Raw genomic sequence first — 25,515 nt, forward strand, 5'->3', positions numbered from 1 at the left:
AAAAACTAAAAAATACAGACATATTGGGTATCACCGCGTCCGTAACAACCTGCTCTATAAAAATATTATAGGATCCAACCAATCTGGTGAACGCCGTAAAAAAAACTAAAAAAAACAACTAATTTTCAAGCCATCACAAAATGTGCAAAACCAAGCGATAAATAAGTCATATGTACCCAAAAATGGTACTCAGCAAACCGTCATCTTATCCTGCAAAAAAAATGATCCTACATAAGAAATAAATATAAAAAATAGACAAATTAGGTATCGCCGCATCCATAACAACCTGCTCTATAAAAATATCACACAAACTACCTTGTCACCTTACATCACAAAAAGAGTAATACCAAATGATCAAAAAGTTGTATTTACCCCAAAATAGTACTAATCAAACCATCACCTCATGCTGCAAAGTTTTTCCAAATTTTCTGTAAATGTTAGATTTTTTAATAAACAAAGGTAAATTATATCGACTCAAATTTTCCACTATCATGAAGTACAATGTATCGCGAGAAAAAAATCTCAGAATAGTTTGAATAAGTAAAAGCATTCCGAAGTTATTACCACAAAGTGATATGTCAAATTTCCAAAAAACGACCTGGTCCTTAAGGTGAACAGTTCATAACCCCTGTGATGTCATAACTTGAACTGGTGCCCCACAGATGCTCCTGGTCCATTCCCCCCTCTCATCTCATTGGTGGTGGCTTCACTAGAGCCGGCTGCGGCTTGAGTGGCTGCACAGTACTTAAGCGCCACCACATCGCAACTGCGTTTGGTCGTACCCTTAGAAAATACTTGCCTCTTTTAAAAAGGCTCTTTGTGTCTCTTCATCAAATCTAATTAATTCCTTCATCACCATCACTTCACCAGTCAGACGATGAGTAACCTGAAGAGCAAGAGAAACACAGGCTTATGTATTAATGCCAGCTTCAGCTATAAATACATACAAAAATATGGCGTTTAGGCCACACGATGAATAGACAATGGCACAGAACTGGCATGGTCAATCAGTAATGGCAAATCTCCCCCATTATATTTTTATTGATATATCATTTGGCGTAGACCATATATCCGGGCATTTATAAAGAACAGATATACAGTATAATAGGACTGAAACGATTACTCGATTGAATCGAGTAATTCGACACAAAAAAATTCCTTGATGCGGGAGTGAAGCGCTTGCTATTACTTACCGCTCCGTAGTCACCCGCCGGCCCTTACCGCACTGCACTGGATCTTGACGCATCATCAGGTCATAGTGCACATAAGGATCCAGTGCAGCGTGCGGAAAAGAAGAGGAAGGGGCTGTGGAGCGGTGCCCCTACAGGAAAGGTAAGTATTTTATTTCACTGGCGCTGGGGACATGGCACTGAAGGGGGACAGCCAGCAATGGATAGCATGGAGGGGAAGATGGCAGTGGGGGACATGGAGGGGCTGATCTGATGGCACTGGGCGAGTGGGGACATGGAGGGGCTGATCTTATGGCACTGGGGGACATGGAGGGGTTGATCTGATGGCACTGGGGGACATGGAGGGGCTGATCTGATGGCACTAGGGGACATGGAGGGGCTGATCTGATGGCACTAGGGGACATGGAGGGGCTGATCTGATGGCAATGGGGGACATGGAGGGGATGATCTGATGGCACTGGGGGACATGGAGGGGATGATCTGATGGCACTGGGGGACATGGAGGGGCTGATCTGATGGCACTGGGCGGGTGGGGACATGGAGGGGCTGATCTGATGGCACTGGGGGACATGGAGGGGCTGATCTGATGGCACTGGGAGACATGGAGGGGCTGATCTGATGGCACTGGGGGACATGGAGGGGCTGATCTGCTGGCAATGGGGGACATGGAGGGGATGATCTGATGGCACTGGGGGACATGGAGGAGATGATCTGATAGCACTGGGGGACATGGAGGGGCTGATCTGATGGCACTGGGGTAGTGGGGGACATGGACGGGCTGATCTGATGGCACTGGGGGAGTGGGAGACATGGCAATGGATGGCATGGAGGGGCTGATGGCACTGGGGGAGTGGAGCTGAAGGCACTGGGGTGGGGGGGAGCTGATGGCACTGGGGGAACGGAGCTAATGGCACTGGGGTGGGGGGGGAGCTGATGGCACTGGGGGGAATAGTGGAGCTGATGGCGATGCGGGAACTGATGCACTTGGGCTGATCGCACAGGGGGGAACAAAGAGTGTTGAAGACTGATGTAAGGGGGTCTGATGAGTTTTTATAAAGGAAAACAGTCTATTAATTCATTTTTTCTTATTAGATTACTCGATTAATCGTAAAAACTACCCAATAGAATACTCGATTACTAAAATAATCGTTTACTGCAGCCCTACAGTATAAGATAAACGTATTCAGAGAATATTACATCTCATACAATACATTACATTAATAATAAAAATTTAAAAAATCTTAGCACAGTGGTCACTCAAGATACAATATTAATTGGTTCCAGGCGGACCATTGTATGGTGAAACCATTGTAAGTTGAGTAATACAGTGGTCACTCAAGATACAATATTAATTGGTTCCAGGCGGACCATTGTATGGTGAAACCATTGTAAGTTGAGTAATCGGTTCCAAAGCCCGAAAATGTAATCCAAGATAAGAGAAAATGAAGATTTAAGAAAAATAAGCAGATAACTAAGACAGATAGAACAAGTCCTTATATATAACAGTCAGGAATAGCTGCTAACTAGCAACTAATCCAGCTATTTCACCAGCGAAGTGTCCTTGATTGGTTGGATCTGAGTCTGAGCCATTGTATGCTGAGTCTGGTTTCAACTTACGATGGGTCAGAAAAGACTATTGTATGTTGAAAATATTGTATCCTGAGGCCATTGTATCTTGAGGGATCACTGTACTGATTCAACTAGCACAATAGATGGATCTTTTCAGGATAGGACGGGGCTTGCCTGTTGCTTGGGTACTTACCCTGATTGCCTGCCCAAAGCAGCCCCTTCCCAGCACTTCTCCCGGGATGAGATCTGAGGACCTGAATATACGATGTGATCCAGTAACACCACGGACAGATTCAGAGCGACACATATCTCTTCTGGAGCAGGATGGGGAACCCACACAGCTAGATCCAGGTGATCTGTCTATACTGCAGCTACGCCTTCACATGGGAGAAGTAAAAAAGACATCAAATACCAGTATAAAAACTCTTAATTTTCTTTAAGTAGTAGTTCTTTATAAGATGGAGGATAGCTTTGGGTGGTGGCCCCCCAAAGACTGATTTCCTGCCTGTAAGATCAATGTGTCTCTGTGTGATGATTGCCGTGCTGACCTCACACTGCTCTGCTGTGTGATAGATCACAGTACCACTGGCAGCACTCTCTCTTCCTATGCTTTGCATAGGTGGCCATGCTCTGAGCAAGGATGAGGAGAACTTCCCCAAGATACTGCAGAGATGCAGAGGAAAAGGGAGCAAGACGCCATCAACTGCTAGAGAATATACCACTGGAAGTGCTATTCTACCACAGCAATGTTATCACAGGTTCTTACTGCAGCATCAGCACCGCTATGGTAGCGCTCCCTGCAGTCAGGGTTGTTAAGGATTTTATTTTATATACAAAAAATTGGGACACTATACAAATCGTGAATAAAAACTGAATGCAATGATGTGGAGATGGCAAATGTCAATATTTTATTTGTAATAGAACGTAGATGCACAGATCAAACGTTTAATCCGAGTAAATGTATCATTTTAAAGGAAAAATACGTTGATTCAAAATTTCACGGTGTCAACAAATCCCAAGAAAGTTGGGACAAGTAGCAATAAGAGGCTGGAAAAAGTAAATTTGAGCATAACGAAGAGCTGGAAGACCAATTAACACTAATTAGGTCAATTGGCAACATGATTGGGTATAAAAAGAGCTTCTCAGAGTGGCAGTGTCTCCCAGAAGCCAAGATGGGTAGAGGATCACCAATTCCCACAATGTTGCGCAGAAAGATAGTGGAGCAATATCAGAAAGGTGTTACCCAGCGAAAAATTGCAAAGACTTTGCATCTATCATCATCAACTGTGCATAACATCATCCGAAGATTCAGAGAATCTGGAACAATCTCTGTGCGTAAGGGTCAAGGCCGTAAAACCATACTGGATGCCCGTGATCTCCGGGCCCTTAAACGACACTGCACCACAAACAGGAATGCTACTGTACAAGGAAATCACAGAATGGGCTCAGGAATACTTCCAGAAACCATTGTCAGTGAACACAATCCACCGTGCCATCCGCCGTTGCCAGCTGAAACTCTACAGTGCAAAGAAGAAGCCATTTCTAAGCAAGATCCACAAGCTCAGGCGTTTTCACTGGGCCAGGGATCATTTAAAATGGAGTGTGGCAAAATGGAAGACTGTTCTGTGGTCAGACGAGTCACGATTCGAAGTTCTTTTTGGAAATCTGGGACGCCAGTGTCATCCGGACCAAAGAGGACAAGGACAACCCAAGTTGTTATCAACGCTCAGTTCAGAAGCCTGCATCTCTGATGGTATGGGGTTGCATGAGTGCGTGTGGCATGGGCAGCTTGCATGTCTGGAAAGGCACCATCAATGCAGAAAAATATATTCAGGTTCTAGAACAACATATGCTCCCATCCAGACGTCATCTCTTTCAGGGAAGACCCTGCATTTTTTAACAAGATAATGCCAGACCACATTCTGCATCAATCACAACATCATGGCTGCGTAGGAGAAGGATCCGGGTACTGAAATGGCCAGTCTGCAGTCCAGATCTTTCACCTATAGAGAACATTTGGCGCATCATAAAGAGGAAGGTGCAACAAAGAAGGCCCAAGACGATTGAACAGTTAGAGGCCTGTATTAGACAAGAATGGGAGAGCATTCCTATTTCTAAACTTGAGAAACTGGTCTCCTCGGTCCCCAGACGTCTGTTGAGTGTTGTAAGAAGAAGGGGAGATGCCACACAGTGGAGAAAATGGCCTTGTCCCAACTTTTTGGGGATTTGTTGACACCATGAAATTCTGATTCAACATATTTTTCCCTTAAAATGGTACATTTTCTCAGTTTAAACTTTTGTTCCGTGATTTATGTTCTATTCTGAATAAAATATTAGAAGTTGGCACCTCCACATCATTGCATTCAGTATTTATTCACGATTTGTATAGTGTCCCAACTTTTTTGGAATCCGGTTTGTAAAATATGGGGTGTTCATGTCAAACAGACATGGTGAAAATATTTACCCTCCCACCATCAGACCCTCTTTACATTGCTAAGACTTGGTACCACACCATCCACAAGTGCGGGAAGCCTGCTGTTAAAGGTTATAAATGTAATGGCCGCATAGTGAAAAGTGCAATGTACCGGGAGTAGAGGGACAGTTCCTCTACGGCAGGTAAATTACTGTAATGAACGAATCTGATTTGTACATAGAACCAATTCGCTCATCACTATTACTGACAATGCCGTGAGCACAGTGCAGAGGTCCAGAGTGCAGCAGTCGTGAGGTCGGCCAGGAACATACAGTATTATAAATCATTATGATGCTGTGAGTTCACGTCAAAGGAGCAGTTAGATAAATACAGCCAGCACATAGACTGTATATGCCGTACTAAATGTCTAGAGCTGAGGACATGGGTTGCTAGATGGCCGCTAGCACATCGGGAATACCCAGTCCCCATAGCTCTGTGTGCTTTTATTGTGTAAAAAACCTGATTTGATAAATATGCAAATTAACCTGAGATGAGTCCTGTTTGTTAGATGAGTCAGGGACAGGACTCATCTCAGGTTAATTTGCATATGTATTAAATCGGGTTTTTTACACAATAAAAGCACACAGAGCTATGGGGACTGGGTATTGCGGATGTGCTAGCAGCCATCTAGCAGCCCATGTCCTCAGCTCTATACACAAAATCCCAGTGACAGGTTCCCTTTAAACCCAGGAGTGAATCTCAGTCTTTCCTTTACACATGTCCTCCGTTTATGATCCATTCCTGCCCGTTTCTTCGAAAACTGCATTGAAAAAACAAGGTGGAAACACAGCCTTATACTTCTTCCAGCACATTCCTATCACCAGAAGTTATTTTATGGTTTTAGTATGAGACATAATGCTAATTATTAAAGCAGGAGGATCATAATGTTACACCTATGGACGTACGTAACAGGCCTCTGGCGTCTGATTCCAGGTTCTGAGCAGGGAGTGGGCAAAGTGGTATTTTCATGTGGATCGTGCTCAATGGTTAACTGTAAGAGCCGGCTTGTCTCCTGTATTAAAATATCAATCTGCAGAAAAAAAAAAAAAAAGTGATAGGATTTCTAAAAATGTACAATAGTAGGAAAAAAACAGCAAGAGATCAAGTATAGTGGCTCACCTCATCAAGGGGAACGCTGCGAATAGGGGTGCCATTGATCTCCAGTATCCGATCTCCAACATGAATTGAGCCTTGAATGTCGGGACTGAGACAATCAGCATCCAGTCTAAAACACATTGAAAAGAGTGTTGGCGTATATACATTATTATAGCAATTTCCGCCATAGAAGATACTTCATCATGTATGGGATAGCCATGAACAATTAGAAAATAATATGTATTATTAGAATAAATATTATAAATCTACTATTATTTGCTATATTTCTTACAATTATGTACATGCACTCACATTGTGCAAACTACATGCAAAATCCGGAGCTCTCAGATCCATCGCCCATTCCTAACATAAACCGTGTCCGTAACAAAAGCAGACATGTGGTTTAAGTTTGCAGAGCAATTAAAACAAGTTTTTTTTTGTTTTTTTTGTAGATGGATGGTTCCAAAATAGTGATTTTATAAACTATTTTAATGACCTGGAAAAGAACATGATCACCGCTGAACCTGACATCTCATTATTTAGGTCTCACAAGCCACATTAGTCAACTATGATATGTCTACTCCTCCGTGGCTATTCAGTTCTCTATCTCTGGGGCAAAATGGGTTAAAAAAGTCCAGAATACCTTTGCATTCACTGACAGAAAACAAGTTCAAATGATAAGGAATGGAAAAACAAAGCATATTAAAGGGGTTTTCTAAGAGGAGAATATTTGTGACCTGTCATCAATACCCAACCCCTGGCATCCCTGCTGGAGGCCACAGCACGTTCGGTGGTCACATGGCTTAGTTGCAGTTCAGTCCCATTCAAGTATCAAGGGTCTATAAAAGCAGGTACACTACTTTTATAGACCTTTGAGACTCTATTAACACTACTATCAAAATAAGGTCATCTGGAGAAACAGCAGGTTTCTAAAGGTCTTTAGGTATTAGAATAATCAAATGAAAGTTATGTTTTAATATAAGGGTCAAAAACAGGGATTTGTTTAGCCACTTGGCTATTACTTTTTCTATATAAGTAGCCTGAACCACTGGAGAGGTCTATTTTCCTGTATGGTTTATGTATGGAGCCAATGCCCAGAGATCACAGAGAAGACTATAGGGTACACTATACTGTGCAACAGTCCAATATATTGTGGGTAAGACTGTCCTATAACTGCCTCCTGTGCATTTGTCCCAGACCCCACCCAGTACCACTATGCCACCCACTGCTCCCTGCCACAATGACAAGACGTCTCTGTTCAATTCTCATCTACCGCTCCGATCCCTACGTGGCAGATTTGGTGCTTCAAGAAAGGTAGAAAGATTCAGTCTTCTGAGAGATAAATTTAAAATGGTCAAAATTTGCTATTTTTAAAAGGAAGACATTATAGAGGAGACTAATAATGGTTTCCCTGCATGAATAGCAACCCCTTAATGTTATGTCTACGTATTATATATATATACTAGCAGAAGGACCCGGCTTCGCATGGGTATATTTTATCTATTTCATTTAAAGGGAGTCTGTCAGCCAGTGGCGTTGCTTCGGTTCACTTGAGAGCCGACTCAGCAAGTGAACCGAAGATTCGATGAGCTGAGCATGCGCATTGATCTTCAGTTCACTTGCTTCTGCCGGCTCAGGAAGTGAACCGAAAATCCGATTCATGAAAACGATCCGAACTTCCCATCTCTAAATTGTGTAAGCCTACGTGCCAGCCTACGTGTGTGCCGTGCGGTGCGTGCGGTGCTCAGGCCCAAGGAGGCGTGACTGAGTCCGTCAGTGGGGCCGCGGCGGATGGCAAGCGCCGCATCGGAGGGCTGTTGGAGCTGCCAGCCTGCCTACCTCCTGACTTTGGCAATAGCAATATTTTTACTGCACAGTACGTGTCCCCTATATTTATATATAATAAACAAAGAGTCCCACAGTACATAATGTGGGCAAAATATACCTAATTACATAACATTCCCAATAAATAAACTTATTTTTATGTGAAAAAAGGCTATTTACATTTTTATTAGTGATACTCTTTGGTGCCAGGGGGTGTACCCTGGCATTTTTATTATGGTACACCACCTGGCACCAAAGTGTATCACTTTAAAAAAAAAAAAAAAAATAGCCATTTTTCACATAAAAATAAGTTTATGTATTGGGAATGGTATGTAATTAGGTATATTTTGCCCACATTATGTACCACATTATATAACTAAATTATTATTAACTTAGGCTACTTTCACACTTGCGTTCAGAGCGGATCCGTCTAAATTATATTGTTAAAATATTTCTAAGTGTGAAAATGGCCTCAGACGGATCCGTCCAGACTTTCAATGTAAAGTCAATGGGGGACGGATCCGTTTGAAGATTGAGCCATATTGTGTCATCTTCAAACGGATCCGTCCCCATTGACTTACATTGTAAGTCTGGACGGATCCGCTTGCCTCCGCACGGCCAGGCGGACACCCGAACGCTGCAAGCAGCGTTCAGGTGTCCGCCTGCTGAGCGGAGCAGAGGCTGAACGCTGCCAGACTGATGCATTCTGAGCGGATCCGCGTCCACTCAGAATGCATTAGTGCTGGACGGATGCGTTCGGGTCCGCTTGTGAGAGCCTTCAAACGGAGCTCACAAGCGGACACCCGAACGCTAGTGTGAAAGTAGCCTAAATTATTGTACCACATTATATAACTAAATCATTATATAACTAAATTATTGGTTATGTGACTAAAAAATTATTGCTTCCGGGGGTGACACCATTTTCTACCGCACTGGGTGACACCAGCCCTAGCAACGCCACTGCTGTCAGCACATTTACCCCTTTTTAACAGTTCCCATAGCAGCTGTAGCCGCAACACAGATTATTAAAACTGTACCTTTATATGCTTTTGTGGACTTGTAAAACTGCCAAAAACGAACTTTGATGCATATGTAAAGGAGGGCTCGCAAGTGCCCAGGGGCGGCGTCCACTGCGTTGGTGCCCAGGCAGCTCTGCCTCTTCGGCTCTTATCCCCGCCCAGCCTCTTCCTCTGCCCGCCCAGCCTCTTCCTCAGCCCGCCCATCAGTTTTCTCTCCCTCTCAGCAAGATCCCGCGCCTACACGCTGACTTCCTTGGCCGGGGCATGCGCACTGCGATGCCCATTGCTGGCACGGCATCGCAGTAGCTTATGCGCATGCGCCGGCTAACGGATCAAACAGATAAATGTACCTCTCTTGGCTCTCTGTGTCTGCAGTGACAGCTGCTCGCTCGGCTTTCTTCCTCTTCTCTTGCGCCGTTTGACCGCCTCCTTTGTGCAGTTTTCGCGCTGTTAGCCGGCGCATGCACATAAGCTACTGCGATGCCGTGCCAGCAATGGGCATCACAGTGCGCATGCCCCGACCAAGGAAGTCAGCGAATAGGCGTGGGATCTCGCTGAGAGGGAGAGAAAACAGATGGGCGGGCAGAGGAAGAGGCTGGGCGGGCAGAGGAAGAGGCTGGGCGGAGATAAGAGCCGAAGAGGCAGAGCTGCCTGGGCACCAACGCGGTGGACGCCGCCCCTGGGCACTTGCGAGCCCTCCTTTACATATGCATCGAAGTTCGTTTTTGGCAGTTTTACAAGTCCACAAAAGCATATAAAGGTACCGTTTTAATCATCTATGTTGCGGCTACAGTGCTATGGGAACTGTTAAAAAGGGGTAAATGTGCTGACAGACTCCGTTTAATGTTTATGTGTGTCGTTAAAAGATATTGACAGTATCCCCCATAACATTTACCTCTCCAGCACCCCGCCTCCTTAACAGTTAACTCCACAGCAGCCCATCCCCTTAACTTTGACCTTCACAGCAGCCTGCCCCTTTAACAGTGAGTTTCACAGCACCCCACTCCCTTGACAGTGACCTCCTCAGGGGTCCGCCCCCTTAACAGTGACCTCTACAGCACCCCACCCCTGAAAACTGACCTCCATATGGGACCGTCCCCTTATCTGTGACCTCCACTGTTCCCTGCCCCTTAAAAGAGACCTTCCCATCACCCATCCCTTTAACAGTGAATGAAACAGTACCCCTTTCCCATAACAGTGACCTCACAGTACCCTGCCCCCTTAACAGTGACCTCCGCAGTGCCCTCCCCTTTAACAATGTCCTCCACAGCGGCCTGCCCCCTTAACAGTAACATCCACAGTGAACGCCCCTTTAACAGTGACCTCCGCAGTGCCTGCCCCTTTATCAGCGAACTCCATAGCGCCTGTCCATTTAATAGTGGCCCCTGCCCCCCCATGCATGTAGCAGTGTAGTTGTGCCATCATACGTCATATGACTGAATATTTAAGGACCTAGCAACTGCTAAAACCTGTGATCAGTTGTTATGGCAACCTGGAGTAGGACCTGCGAGCTTCTCTTCTATTGGCTAATAAGGGACATGTGACCATGTAAATGGCAGTTCGGATTTAAGGGAAAGGCTTTCTGGCTTCTATTGGCTAATGCAGGTCATATTTTGAGAATAACTCCGGAATGGTACGTCCTAAAGAGCTGGGACCTGCCGAACCGGTCTTCAGTCGGCGAAGGCGCACTGAGAGGAGGATGCTCGCTTTGCCACTCTATCCTCAATGCGTCTGCGCCGATGACGTCACATCTACACCCAGCGCAGGGTCCTCCTCTCAGTGCGCCTGTGCCGACTGAAGACCGGTACGGCGCAGGCGCCAGATTTTGAACGCAGACAGGGCTAGCCAGAGGACGAGCGCGTTCGCTGGATCCTGTCATTCAACATGAGGAGCGAGCGTCTTTATGAAAGGAGGATGCGGCTGCTACCAGCAAGTAGCCGCCCTACTTGCTGGTAGAGAGGTAAGTTACATATTATAAAGGTCCATTTTTTTAAGAAACTGCTGAACGAAAATGAGTAAGATCATTATATATTGATATATCGCAGTATAAGGAATGTAAGTAGCAAAAAAAAAAAAATGACTTTAGTGGGGTGACAGAAGCCCTTTAAAATACTCCTCAAAAATAGTAAGAGGAGTATTTTTACTCTTCTTGAAAAAAAGTAGTGCAACCTCTGTATGACGCTGTAAGGAGGCCGCAGAGCTCACCAGAGCGCCACAGCCTCTTCAAAAAGCAGATTGGCAGGGGTGCTGGGTGTCAACAATTAGATATTGATGACCTATTCTGAGGATAGGTCATTAATAAAAGGGGTTGTCTGGAGGATACAAATTTTGTAATAAAGGATCAAAATTGGTATAAGGTCCCCTGTTGGTCTATACTTCCTGGTACATCACAACATGCAGGAAATGCCGGCTCACCCAATCACTGGGTTACTGCTACATATGTGCAGTAATTAGCTAAGAGGTTATTTCCTGTGTGTCGAGAGGCACCAGGGGTATTCCAGGATTGTGCAGTGGATAGAGGCGGTAACTGCAGCGCTGCTTATATTTATTTAAATTGGAGACGCACTGCAGATTCCTGCTCCATTCTACTAGACCAGGGATGATGAACCTGCAGCCCTTCTGCTATTGAAAAACTACAACTCCCAGCATGCTCTAATAGCTGTAGACTGTCCAGGCATACTGGGAGTTGTCGTTTTGCAACAGCTGGAAGAATGCAGGTTTAGCATCTCTGGTCCAGTAGATGGACAGAGCTGCGTTGTTCCGGCGCCTCAAACAGCAGATCAGTGGGTGTGCTGGGTGTAAGACCCCGCCAATCAGATATTGATGACCTGTCCTGGGGATAAGCTATCAATATTAAAATCCTAGAATACCCTTTATGTATTGCTTGTTTTATTTTTAACCTATTCTGACCATTTTCTAAGAAATTCTGGTCAACACCTTTAAAGAAGTTTTGTGACTTAAAGACTAGGGACACTCAATTTTTTTATTATTTTATTCAGCTCATTTTGGGCTACAAATCATTCTTTTAGTTGGTCTTTATTACAAAATTTCAACAGTTTTTCTTCTAGAGCTTTCCATTTCAGTGTGTTTGCAGACTACCAGGTGTTCTGCTTCACACTGAATCCATCAGAGAACCTCTCTGTCGGCTGGAGCTGTAGCCCTTATGTCTGAACTCCTGACAGCTCATAAACACTCATTTAAACCATATTATTATAAAATTGATAACATAAACGGTTAGGAAAGTACAGATAAAGACTACAGATTCATTCACTGAAACTGAAAGCTATAGAAGAAAAACAGTTTTAACAGGAAAAAAAATTATCTTTAGCCCAAAGTGATCTTTACCCTTTGTTTTGGGTAATCATTGTATGAATGGAAAGCTTTGCAATTTTTGAAAATGATCTGTGCTTCCATTCCTTATTGTTATCTGTCAGTGAATGGAAGGGGTGTTTAATGGTATGTACACACTGGACGCAGAATACCGCAGAAAAGTGCGCTGCCGATTCAGCCGTGGATGTGTGGCATAAACTGCATAAATTACATGTGGTAATGGCTGTGGATTTCACCCTCACCAGTGCAAAGGTGGAAATCTGTGGTGAAGATCCGCAAGATATACTGACACGTTGCAGATTTCAAATCCGCACTGTATTTACACTTCACATTTTTTAAGCAGCATGTGGATCTTTTTAAAAATTGTATCCACCTTGCTGGTACTGCACAAGGCTGTGCATATCCGCCATGTGTGAACGTGCCCCAAAGATATTTTCAATGATAGCATATATGACATTGTGGAGCGCATTCACTGCAGATACATGAAAAAATATAGACACAAACAGATGATTCAGTTGTCTGCCCACATCCTCACCTTGTGCAGTTACTTAACTTTATGGATAAAAAAAAATCCATTGGCACCAAACTCGGTCAAAGTGACCTAATCTCTGAGCGTGCGAGCAATGAAAAGAAGGTTTCCATGGAAACAGCTGACAAAATTAGACAAGTATTTCTGAACAGTCTGGAATTCTGTGTGTCCATCGTTGATACAGTTATGGTTGAGCTCTGTTTACTCGGGCAGTTTACTGCTCTGTTATTTGGTCATTGCAGTACAGTATTTTGTGCCTTGTATGGCGGCATTATTTGTACAGCAGGTGGTGATGCAATTTATTTTGCCCAGGGGCCTCCACAGACCTTGATATGGGCCTGATAGCAATTATCTGAACAAAAATGAAAAAGCTATCCAAATCTATCCAGTGATAACTAGGTAGAAGACTGTCAGTCATCAGCAGGTGGGCAGGAGAGCAGGAATTCATGACTAACCAGGACTCTTCTCAGGTGGCCGGGACTCTATTCCAGGCCCAGTCTGCAATGATTGTGATGTTGGTTCTCGGCAACCACTTACTTTTAAATGACAGACCGCCGAAATCAGCTCACCTGTCTCTACTTTATGCTGCCGTTAGTGTGGGCAGCATAAAGTTGACGACAGGTTCCCTTTAATTTTATATATATATATATATATATATATATATAAAATTATATATTTTTTTTTTCATAAGGTTTTCTGGGATTTTTATACTGGAAAATAAGCAAGGCCATCAATTTCAGATCAGTGGGGGTCTGACACCCAGACAATCATCTGCTCAGGAGTAATCTGGCATCAGAAAAGAAATGCCAGAACTACACAGATCTGTCCATTGTGTAGTAGGCTGGTTTGTGTAGTTTAGGTGCCTATTACCAGTGTCGGAGCAAATTTTCAGTGGGGAGTGGGGTGCCGGATAGGTCATTTATAAAAATACTGCAAAACCCCTTTAAGCAAACAGCAGAAGAAAAGAAGTGTCTTCCAAAAGGGTTGTCTCTTGTAGACTCCACCCTTATGCGTGGCAAAAAAAGGAAATCCCCCCACTTGGGACCTAAAAGCCGGAACAGAGACCCGCTCTGGAGGACTTGATCCATCTATGTTTTACAAGGACGTCCATTCGGTGCAGGTGAGAAGCTAGCCTGACCATGGCTTTCCCCTGCTTGGTAATTTCCTGTGGTTCTGGGCCTTGGACCTGAGATGATCAGCTGCTGCAAACACGTTGATGACAATTTTCACATATCACACACTATGTCTATTACCGTATATATAATTTTTAGATTCAGATACGAAAATTGTCACAGAACCCCCAGAAATACTCACTCACGGACTCGCACAGTGTGAGAGTGCTCAGCACATGATGGAGTGATGGAGACAGACAGACCACGTCTACCATCGGAAGCTGGAAGAGACACCAGGGTCACCGTATGAGGTGATCGAGAGACTGGGGAGTCAATCACAGGGCGTCAGGGAGATCTGGAAGTAGCATGGTCCACTGTCAGGAGAAATTAGGTTACATTTATGAAAAGAAATCAATGAAACCATAGTTTTAATCCTTGAACCTGCTCTACAACTAAAGCCAGAATCGGACTATTTAGTGTTCCCAGCTGTTCTAGATCTCTACCTTCAATGCAATCCCTTTATATGTACCTCTCTCTCATATATGTGCATTACGTATAATATCAAATGCTTACACTGGAATTCAGCTCTTGTGGCCATTGGCAGGTAGACATGGCAACCATCAACCTTTCTCAATGTCCCTCGTACAGAAACAAGATTATGTGTAATAGTGATAAAGCTCTACAATACAGCCACAGCCTGAGATATTCAATTCCTTAAAATGCAGCAATGTTTCTGATTTGGCGATATATTCCGTGCAGTATTAAAGGGGTCTCCAACAGCCCCCCCCCCCCCATGTGCCGGGCCCCTCACAGGTAATATACTTGCCCTGCTCCCGGCGCCGCTCCTGGTCCCCGCACTACCGCTTCTTCCTGTACACGGACGAAAACATCCCGTGTCAGGGGGGAGCAGCCAATTGCAGGCGAGGACGGGGACGAGCCTCCCTAGCATCGCGGGTGACGCTAGGAAGGCTCATCCCCATCACCGCCTGCAATTGGCTGCATCCCCCCCGACACCGGATGCTTTCATCCGTGTACAGGGAGAAACAGCAGTGGCGGTGCGGAGACCAGGAGAGAGGCTGGGAGTGGGATGAGTATATTACCTGTGAGGGGCCCGGCACATGGAAGGGCTGTTGGAAACGTTGCATAAACCCTTCAATATTGCATCATCTGATTGTACAGCTGAAGAGTATATTTTTGTTCCTAAATGTCTGCCTATGATGCGTACAATAGCATACAATATAATTTAAAAAGAATACATCAACCATATTATTTCTGCTAAGTAAAAGCAAATATGGATTATTTTTATTTTTTTCTATCTATGTAGTGGCCACCATGTCTGAATTGTTGTTTTCGGTTCACAGCAGCTACATGGCCATAAGAATTCAGTGTCTGGATATGACTCAATGGCTTCTATGTGAGAGAGTTGTGGGACGTGCTCGGTCATCTGTGCCGTGAGGGGGAGGAGGTAAGCTGTGACCATCACTTATCTAATATATAGGTGTTATCCTTCCTGGGTGTGAGGATGACTGCTTAGAAGTCAGAAGTGTCAGCCTAATATTGGGCTTAGACTAGTTTCACACTAGCGCTAAAATGATCCGGCAGGTTGTTTCTTCAAAGGAACATCACATTCGGCACAGCCAGAGACTGCTTTAGCACTGCCAGGCCCCATGGACTATAATGGGACTCAGCAGGAGTCCGGCCTTTTACCAGCATTAGTGCTAGGATTCGGCCAGACAAAAACTAATGTCGGAAAACAGGCTGGATCCCTGCCTGGTCCAATTATAGTCGAGGGCTCCGGCGAGTAAGATTTTTGTCCGGCCGAATCCCAACACTAATGCTGGATCCCTGTCTAGTCCTAATATAAGATAAGATGCCTTTATTGTCACTGTACAATACAATGTAATACAATGTACAATACAATGAACTGTTGTATAGTCAGTGGGCTCCGGTGGATAAAGGTAGCATCCGGCTATACCAGATATGATGAATCTGTCAGGCTATTGCTCTGCCAGAACAGCCTGCCGGGTTATTTTAGCACTAGCCTTAGCGGTCAGAATAAAAACTGCAAGATTGCAGAGTTTTTAAATAATAGATATTGACACACAATTGTAAAAAAATAAATAAAAAAATGCTGAGATGTCCGTTCTCACGATACATTCCCTTAAAAAATGATAAGAAGTATTACTGACAGCAGACGGATCCTCTTGACTATAATGGAATTGATTTGGTTTCCTTTAGCGATCTGGCACTTTACTGGACAAAATGGTCCTGCTTGCAGAGTATTTTTTATAGAACCTGCACCAGAGGGCCCTAATGGAGCCTCTGACACAGATGTGAACGCGCTTTCAGTGTATAAAGATGGAGAGTTAGTCTACTGGTATATCAGGCACTATCAAACTGAGACCAATCTCTTGGGGGTGACTATGTATCTTACCAGTATAACTTGGACCGCTCCACCAATGCATATGTCTCTCCATCACCGATGAAAGAGGAACAGCGGGAACATACAAAGCATTCTGGGTGATACTTGTGCTCTCCTGCCACCTATAAAAGCAGAAACATCGGTGTCATAAAGTCATCCACGAAGATCTGCATATTAACAACCAATGACCGATAAGAGATATCAGTCCAAAATGTATCTTGTTGCCCAGGAAAAGGACGGATACACACCACTGTCAGACACGTAACCCCACAGGCTTATCTTCCTTACCATAACCAATCCTTTGGTGATATGCTCAGAGCAGCCGTGGCACATGCCGCCAAAGCGCGCCCAGTAGTGCTTTTTACAGAACAGTCTCCCATCTTTTTCATAGTAGCGGTGGGACAAGGACACACCACAGTCGCTGCACCTAAAAAAAGGAAAAAAGAAAAAGGATTTCAGAAGTAGACTTCAAAAATCAGATAATTTCACACACACATTCATTTATATTGAGATCCTACTTCAAAAGCAAGGATAATTTACAAATGAATACATTGAAGCCAGTGTCATATCCTTAAGGGCTATGTACACCTTTGGGGGTAATCTTTTTTCTTATTGCACGGAACTAATTTTGAGCTAAAAATCATTTTCTAATAATTTTGAACCCCTGTCTCTGTGCAGCCTTGAGTTTATCTGTTAGTAGGCTCTGCATTTTCTTTCTGCTCCATCAGGCAGCTCAGTTGAGGGCTCCTTATCTCTGACATTATAAACACTTGTTATAGATCAATGCTTCTCTTACTTATAAGAGTGTGTCTTAAATAAGTACATATGGATTTTTAGTCATTTAGAGACAAGGGTTATTAAATGAGGCACAAAGCGAAAGTACTATTCACACAGATAGACAGTTAACCCTTTATTGACAGAACGGCTTAATATTTTGAATTAAGACCAATTGAAAAAATTATTTTTAGCCCAAAATGAGTAAAGTGCAACCATAAAAATTGCCCCGAAAGATGTAGATACATTATCCTTTAAAGAAGCATTGTGAAGCATATTTTCTTAGCATTGTGCAATTCCTCTGTTATTCCTCCTGGAAATGGTAAACAATTACTGGATATCACCATTTTCCTTGTCAAAGTGGTATGTCCCTACACAGTCTGACACTGTTAGTCCTGATTGCACTGTGTACGGACACGCTCCTTTGACAAAGTGAATACTAATAATCAGTTGCCAATTTAGACCTCAAGTACACGGTTTTATCAGATTTTCAGTCAGCAAAAAACCCCAGATTTCCATTTTCCCGAACACTTTTTTTCTCACGCTCATCAATAGGGGAAGGGCTATTCTCATCTGAAAAAATAGACAATAATAAGACTTGCGGTGAGATTCTTGGATTAGGTGGGCCATGACAAAAAAACTGATGTGTGGATAGCCCCAATGATGTGTATCGGTCAGTGTTCTTTCCTTTTTTTTTTAAACGGACAGCACAAGGAAGAGGAATATAGACGTGTGCATGAGGCCCCAGGCTTATATCTCAGGATGTGTTCAGGGAAAAACTGATGGTTTTGCACAAAAGTTCAATCGGTTTTGTCTGCGACTGCGTTCAGTGTTTCTGTGCAGAGGCAATCAGGAAGGTGAAAAAAAAACTGAACATCTACATCTCTTAGCAACCATCAGTGAAAAACACATTGCGTCCGGATGCCTTCGGTTTTTCAAGCAAGCCCTATTCATTTATATTAGACCAGAACGCAGAGATGAAGTAAGAAAAACAAATGAGTCAGCATTGGGTCAGGATTCAGTCTGTTTGCTATGCGTTTGCTACACGCAACGTATCCAAACGGAAAACTCGCTCGTGTGAAAGAGTCCTAAGAAAAGATGCTCCACAATTGTTATATTCAAGTATTTTGTAAAAGAGACAAGTCATTCTAACCGATGGGTCCTCTCTAAGTTTTCACTATCCTGCAATTTTAAACACTATTCCACATGCTTTGGTTCACTATAAGCCATTGCAGACAACTGCAATGACGTGTTCTTACACTAGATGGCGCCAAATATATTGAATTGTCATGTAAAGGGAAAAACTGGCATTACCATCACAGTCAGAATAGCTGAATTTATGGATCTTTAGGTTACATAAGTGTGATTGAATAAAAGTGTTATGTAAAGAAGAACTGCACCATTCTATAGGCTCCATTCACATTACTGTACGCAAGAATACATAGATGCATATACCGGCAAAAACGGTGGCGCCTTCATCCAGAATGAGTGCCTCTGTCAGGCCAGCTCATTGCAGGCTTTTCTTTTATTGTACCGAAAAGTGTTGTCAGTTTATTTAGTGTGAGAGTCTATGGCCGACATATGCCGCTGTTTGTGTAGACAGCAGCATATGGAGGTATAAATTGAAAAATACGCCTGACGTACATGTCTGTCAGAAGCCTTTCAGACATCCTTCTCATTACAGGGCTAATATACATCATACGGCTGTGGGCATCAAAGCGTTAGAGGGGTATTCCCACCTTACATACGGTATTCATGGTTTATTTTATGACAGCGGTGGGTCTCACCCCTACGGCCCTCACCTAACCCTGAGCCCTGTTCGCCGACTTTGTGCAGCCGCTTTCCCTATTGAATTTGATGGTGTCCATTCCATTGAAGCCAAGGCAGTTACAGATAGATGCGGGCATAAATGTGTAAGATGGGCATGCCCCTTTCAGGGACACACCATCATGTAGCTGTAATAACGTGTATTCTATATTGGGGGAGATTCCAAGCAGACGCATTGTATTAGACCAGGCTGAGGCCTAGCAGGTTAGTTTCTTTAAAATAACAATGGACGGGTTGCTGACAGAGAATATAGTTAATGCCTTTGGAAAAGCACAGATAATGAAATTGAAATGTCACGGTACTATATACAAATTACAAACTCAGCTCATGAACTGACAGGTTCAGCTCTGCTACAGTAAACAGTAACTAAAGGGAACGTGCAGGACTGGTTTGGGTTACCCCAGTGCATGCTCTAGTCCTTGAGGGCCACTTAAAGGCTCAGCGTAAGATGATAATTAGGTAAGAGCCCAGGTGTCTCATGAAGGGGCAGCAGCGGGATAGTCTTCACGGTTACACAAAAGAAAAGGGGGATCATTACCATGTGTACATCTCTTCCCTGTATGTTCCTGGCAGAAGCGCCGCAGTACAGCGGACATCTCCAACAGGAGGCCTCTTGCACACGACCGTATGGCTTTTTCAGTATTTTGCTGTCCGCAAAAAACGGATCCACAAAAAATACAGATGACGTCCGTGTGCATTCCGTATTTTGCAGAACGGAACAGCTGGCCCCTGATAGAACAGTACTATCCTTGTCCATTATGCGGACAATAATAGGACCTGTTCTATCTTTGAACGGAATGGAAATACGGAAAGCATACGGTGTACCTTCAGTTTTTTTTGCGGATCCATTGAAATGAATGGTTCGGTATACGGTTCGTATACGGAACACAAAAAAACTGAACGGATAAAAAAAAAACGTTTGTGTGCAAGAGGCCTAAGGCCTCTTTCACGCGGGCGTGTCCGGATTAGCTCCGGATGCATTGCGGCAAACCAGCGCGAGTAGGTACCCAATTGCAGTCAGTTTTGACTGCGATTGCATTCCATTGTTCAGTTTTTATTGCATTTTTATTGCAATGCGTTTTGCTTGCGCATGATAAAAAACTGACTGTGGTACCCAGACCCGAACTTCTTCACAGAAGTTCAGGTTTGGGTTCAAGGTTGTGTAGATTGTATTATTTCCCCTTATAGGGAAAATAATAGCATTCTGAATACAGTGTTAAAAAATATATATTTTTTTTTTAACTCACCTTAATCCACTTGTTTGCGCAGCCGGCATCTCTTATGTCTTCATCTGTGAGCAATTTGATGACGTCACTACGCTCATCACATGGTCCATCACATGATCCATCACCATGGTGATGGATCATGTGATGAACGCAGTGATGTCATCAAAGGTCCTATTGCTCACAGAACAAGACAGAAGAGATGCCAACTGCGCGAACAAGTGGACTAAGGTTAGTTAAATTATAATTTTTTTTTAACCCCTCCAGCCCTATTGTACTATGCATTCTGTAGTCAGAATGCTATTATTTTCCCTTATAACCATGTTATAAGGGAAAATAATAATAACCGGGTCTCCATCCCGATCGTCTCCTAGCAACCGTGCGTGAAAATCGCACCGCATCCACACTTGCTTGCGGATGCTTGCGATTTTCACACCCCCTATTCACTTCTATGGGGCCTGTGTTGCGTGAAAAACGCAGCCCCATAGAAATGAATGGGTCCGGATTCAGTGCGGGTGCAATGCGTTCACTTCACGCATCGCACCCGCGCGGAAAACTCGCCCGTGTGAAAGGGACCTAAGGGTTCGGATATGCTGCAATCTTGGTCGCGAGACAGCTCTTGTACCTAAGGATCGCAGAGTATCGGTGCTACCATAGAAATGAATGGTGCAGCAGCGCAACTTGTGCCCGTGACCCCAGAATAGAATGTTTATGGTGGCAGCACTCATGCTAGTTGTGCTGCAACACCATTTATTTCTATTCTAGCACTGCTACACTGTGATCCTTGGACACAACAGCTGTCTTGCGATCAAGATCGCCATGTAGCCAAACCCTTAAAGGGGTTCACCGGGCTTTGAGTATTGGCAACCTATCCTCAGGATAGGTCATCAATATCAGATCGGTGGGGGTCCGACACCCGGCACCCCCGCCGTTCAGCTGTATGATGGGATGGCAAGCGCAGTGTGCACGTGCAGTCCCCCTTGTCTCTTCCTGCTGCCTTGCCATAGACATAGCAGCAGCAGCAGCAGCAGAAGAGAGAAGGGAGATGACACGTGCGCACTGCGTGTGCAGTCTCCCATATAGCTGAACAGCGGGAGTGACGGGTGTCGGAAAGCGGCACCCGTGTATTGCGGATCCGGTGTCACCGCGGTCATTCTTGTCCGCATTATGGACAAGGATAGGACTGTTCTATTATAGACGGGGCGTTCTGTTCTGCAAAATGCGGAACGCACACGGCCGGGATCTGTGTTTTGTGGTTCAGTAATTTGCGGACTGCAGAACTGGCTACGGTTGTGTGCATGATCCCTTGCTCTGCTTTTTTTCTGCATAAAAATCCATGTGGAAAAACCGCACGTAATCCGCACCGTATGCAGTTACCCTAATGGAGCAGAATGCTGAAACTGCCACTCCGTTCACTTCAGGGGGCTCGGAGGGGTCCCTGTACCCCTAGGAGCCCAGAAAAGCTGGGTGTCAATGAATGTGGGAGCAGCTGTGGTGGTCAGATTTCTTCCCAGCTTTTCCATAGACAGACTTAACTAATAAAATGATTGAATGGCAAATGTAACTCAAAAACGACTATTTACGGGGGATATTTTCTTTTTAGGAGTATTTTGTGGTACTTTTCCCCTGTAAATAGGCGTTTTTTAGTTCCATTTTCCATTTGATCCTTTTATTTTCATTTAGAAGTGTATACGCCTTGTTTCATGTATAATGTAGGTTAATGTCACATCCGGATCTGTCTCGCTGTATCATACACAGTGCATAGTACAAAGTACAAGGAAACGTTTCCATGAAAAGCGCTGTGCCTTTAAGAGATAGCCCTGTCATTCTATTGTCAAGGTCCATGCTGAGAGGCTGTGTTGGCCAACCATAATGAACCGTGGGAAACTGCATTATGGCAGCCTGCAGCACTGCTCTGTATGTGGGCTGCATCCTGACCGCAGCCCGTGTGTGTGTGTGAGCGCAGATGATCACAGCCACGCCAAGCTTTGGAGAAAGGAAGCACTAAGTAATGGAGGGACGTCTGCGCAGTCAGATAACGCCAGATATTTTAGGGCCACATCTACTTTCATGGCTTTACACAGGGTAATGGCACTGTATTCTTGTGTACAGTGTACATGAAGCGATTATATGGTTGGAAATGATACAGATCCATCATCTGGGGTGGGATGCGCTGTGAGAAGTCTGACCCTGCACATACAGGGTTAATGTCATCTGCCATTGAATAGGAGAAATGAAGCGTCACAGTATTTCGGAAGTGGCCTCTGTGTGTGTAAATAAAAGGGTCTGCCGTGTCCCCTGTGTCTTCGCCAGATGACACCATGACATCATGGTCCTGCAGATTCTGGTCATTAATGAGGAAGGAAACCTAATTGCTCCATTTGAATCCTTCCCGGAGAAGAACCACCAATGAAAACCCACAAGGCAAAGCGGAAGCCTCTGTTAACCCCTAAGGAGCCGCGGCTCTGCAGAGCGCGCAGGGAAGTAACGGGTATTATTACAAGGCGTGAAAATGCACACTTAAAATAGCAGCGTACTCCGGCTATATATAACGCCATACTGAGGCAGTGAGGAAACATGTCACACCTAGCCCACTCGCACGCCGTCCTGTCAGCACCCCCCGTTCCATTCGACATCTGTCATCAGCGCTTAATACTTTCGTTTATGCCTCATTTTAAGGTTTTGGTGTCTGTAAACTTCTTCTCAATTGTCAGTTGTTTGCAAGTTATTAATGGGGTTTTCCGGGTGTTTAGTAGTGAGGACCTATCCCCAGGATAGTCATCAGTACCTGATAGGTGGAGGTTCTGCAGCGGAGGATGGGAGTGGTAGTGGCTCTGGCTGTCACAGTCAATCACAGTGGCTTTTCATATATAGTTGCTCTCTAGGGCAGTTAAGTTAAGGGAGGCGACACCTTTTCGTACCTCAGGGAACAACCCCAGTTCTGGGACTCCTGACCGATGGTAGTCAGGGGGCCCGTGATGTTAACTGTTTGGATGGGTGCGCGTAGAGTGCAAGGGCCGGTATATCGTGCAGGAGCCAGTGACCAGGCCCGATGGAGCAGAATAAATGTCTGCCTTTACTGAAGTGCAAAATAGGAGTTGTAGTACATCCCACGCTAGCAAAACTCAGTTTCTACTGTACAAAGTGCAATTCTTCCCTGACAACAATGTATGGATTTAGGCAATGATGGGAGTTATGGCCCTCTTCTCTCTCAATTGTACTCTTGCAATGGTGGCTGTAGTGTCCACTGAAGGGGGTCATTTACTAAATGATATATGCCAGATGGTTTTGTATCTCTGTCACAGATTCTGGTGCAAAGGTTATTTGCGCCGCAATCTGCGACTTTTCCCAACTAACACCATGTCTAAAAACGGGGGTTTGGTGTGGGCGGGCCGACAGGCCCCTTTCATTTACCATTTTCTACGTCTGTTTTAGGCCTCATGCACACGACAGTATTGCTTTTTCAGTGTTTTGCGGTCCGTTTTTTACGGATCCGTTGTTCCGTTTTTTGTTTCCGTTGTGTTTCCGTTTCCTTTCCGTTTTTCCGTTCCGTTTTTCCGTATGCCATATACAGTATACAGTAATTACATAGTCAAAATTGGGCTGGGCATAACATTTTCAATAGATGGTTCAGCAAAAACGGAACGGATACGGAAGACATACGGATGCATTTCCGTATGTGTTCCGTTTTTTTTTGCGGACCCATTGACTTGAATGGAGCCAAGCACCGTGATTTGCGGACAAGAATAGGACATGTTCTATCTTTTCACGGCACGGAAATACTGAAATACTGAAACGGAATGCACACGGAGACACTTCAGTATTTTTTGCTGAACCATTGAAATGAATGGTTCAGTATATGTTCCGTATACTGAGCTCAAAAAACGTCCAGTATACTGAACGCAAAATACTGTCGTGTGCATGAGCCCTTAGGCATAGAAAATGTTCTAAATGTAAGCCAGCTGTGTTACGTTATTAAAGACCCCCATTGTGTCCGGATGTGAAGGGGGTTTTAACAGTGTCCCTCGTCACTGCAGTAAAGTTTCTCCATCACTTCTACTAGAAGTTTATGAATAAAATGCACAGCATTATAATACAATATATGGCAATATAAGGCTGCGGGTCCCTGTTAGACCTGGAATCTATTGAATTACACTGACATAATGCTGTCAGTGTAATACAATAGATTCCAGGACTCTCAGGGTCACACAGCATTATAAATCATTATAAGGCCTCATGCACACGACAGTTGTTTTTCTCGGTCCGCAAAACGGGGTTCTGTTGTTCCGTGATTCGTTTTTGTTTCCATGTGTCTTCCTTAATTTTTGGAGGATCTCCAGACATGAAGGAAAGTAAAAAAAAATCTAAGTCAAGTTTGCCATGCAAATGATAGGAAAAAAACTGACGCGGATGTGGATGACAATCTCGTGTGCCTCTCTGCGTTTTCACGGACCCATTGACTTGAATGGGTCCGCGAACCGTTGTCCATGAAAAAAATAGGACAGGTCCTATTTTTTTCATGGACTGGAAACACGGATCACGGACGCGGATGACAAACGGTGCATTAGCCGAGTTTTCCACGGACCCATTAAAAGTCAATGGGTCCGCAGAAAATCACGGAAAATAGAACAACGGACACGGAACACAACTACGGTCGTGTGCATGAGGCCTAAGGCTGTGCGCTCCTACCAGAGTAGAGTTCAGAACTGGAACTCACACTGACACACGTTGCGAGTTTCTCTTATTGAACTCCCTAGTCTAAAACGGTCCAATCCATGCTGTCACTCTCTACTGTATGGTAACACCCTGTTGTCAATCCATACATTTTCAGGAGGAAAAAGAGAAGAACAACACGAAGGATGCTCCAATACTGTTATTGTATGGGATGCAAGTATTGACGAGGACAATAATGCCATTCACAAATATTATAGCAAAAGTTATATCTAACCACCTGAGATGCTGAGCTCGCACTGACTGCTGCGCCCACATCCTCTCATGGCTCAATATATTACTTATGTAGGAGAAGTGCAGACAGGGAAACAGGGCCTATAAATTCAGACGTACGCTTTCAAAATGATTATGCCATTAAAATATAATTGATGTTTGACCCAGAATCGAAAACCACCAC

The 25,515-nt window shown here is 44.2% G+C and overlaps 1 protein-coding gene across 1 annotated transcript in view; it reads right to left on the reverse strand.

The window, feature by feature from the left end:
- Positions 1 to 25,515, reverse strand: part of LIMK1 (LIM domain kinase 1) — a 103,669-nt gene that overhangs the window by 11,262 nt on the left and 66,892 nt on the right. The window contains 8 exon segments of the mRNA XM_044283927.1: positions 800 to 886; positions 2,953 to 3,136; positions 6,138 to 6,262; positions 6,352 to 6,457; positions 14,344 to 14,481; positions 14,483 to 14,515; positions 16,576 to 16,685; positions 16,852 to 16,990. Coding sequence (XP_044139862.1) covers positions 800 to 886; positions 2,953 to 3,136; positions 6,138 to 6,262; positions 6,352 to 6,457; positions 14,344 to 14,481; positions 14,483 to 14,515; positions 16,576 to 16,685; positions 16,852 to 16,990 — 922 coding nt within the window.

This window comes from Bufo gargarizans, chromosome 3 (assembly GCF_014858855.1).
Source record: "Bufo gargarizans isolate SCDJY-AF-19 chromosome 3, ASM1485885v1, whole genome shotgun sequence".
In the NCBI taxonomy this organism is placed as follows: Eukaryota; Metazoa; Chordata; class Amphibia; order Anura; family Bufonidae; genus Bufo; species Bufo gargarizans.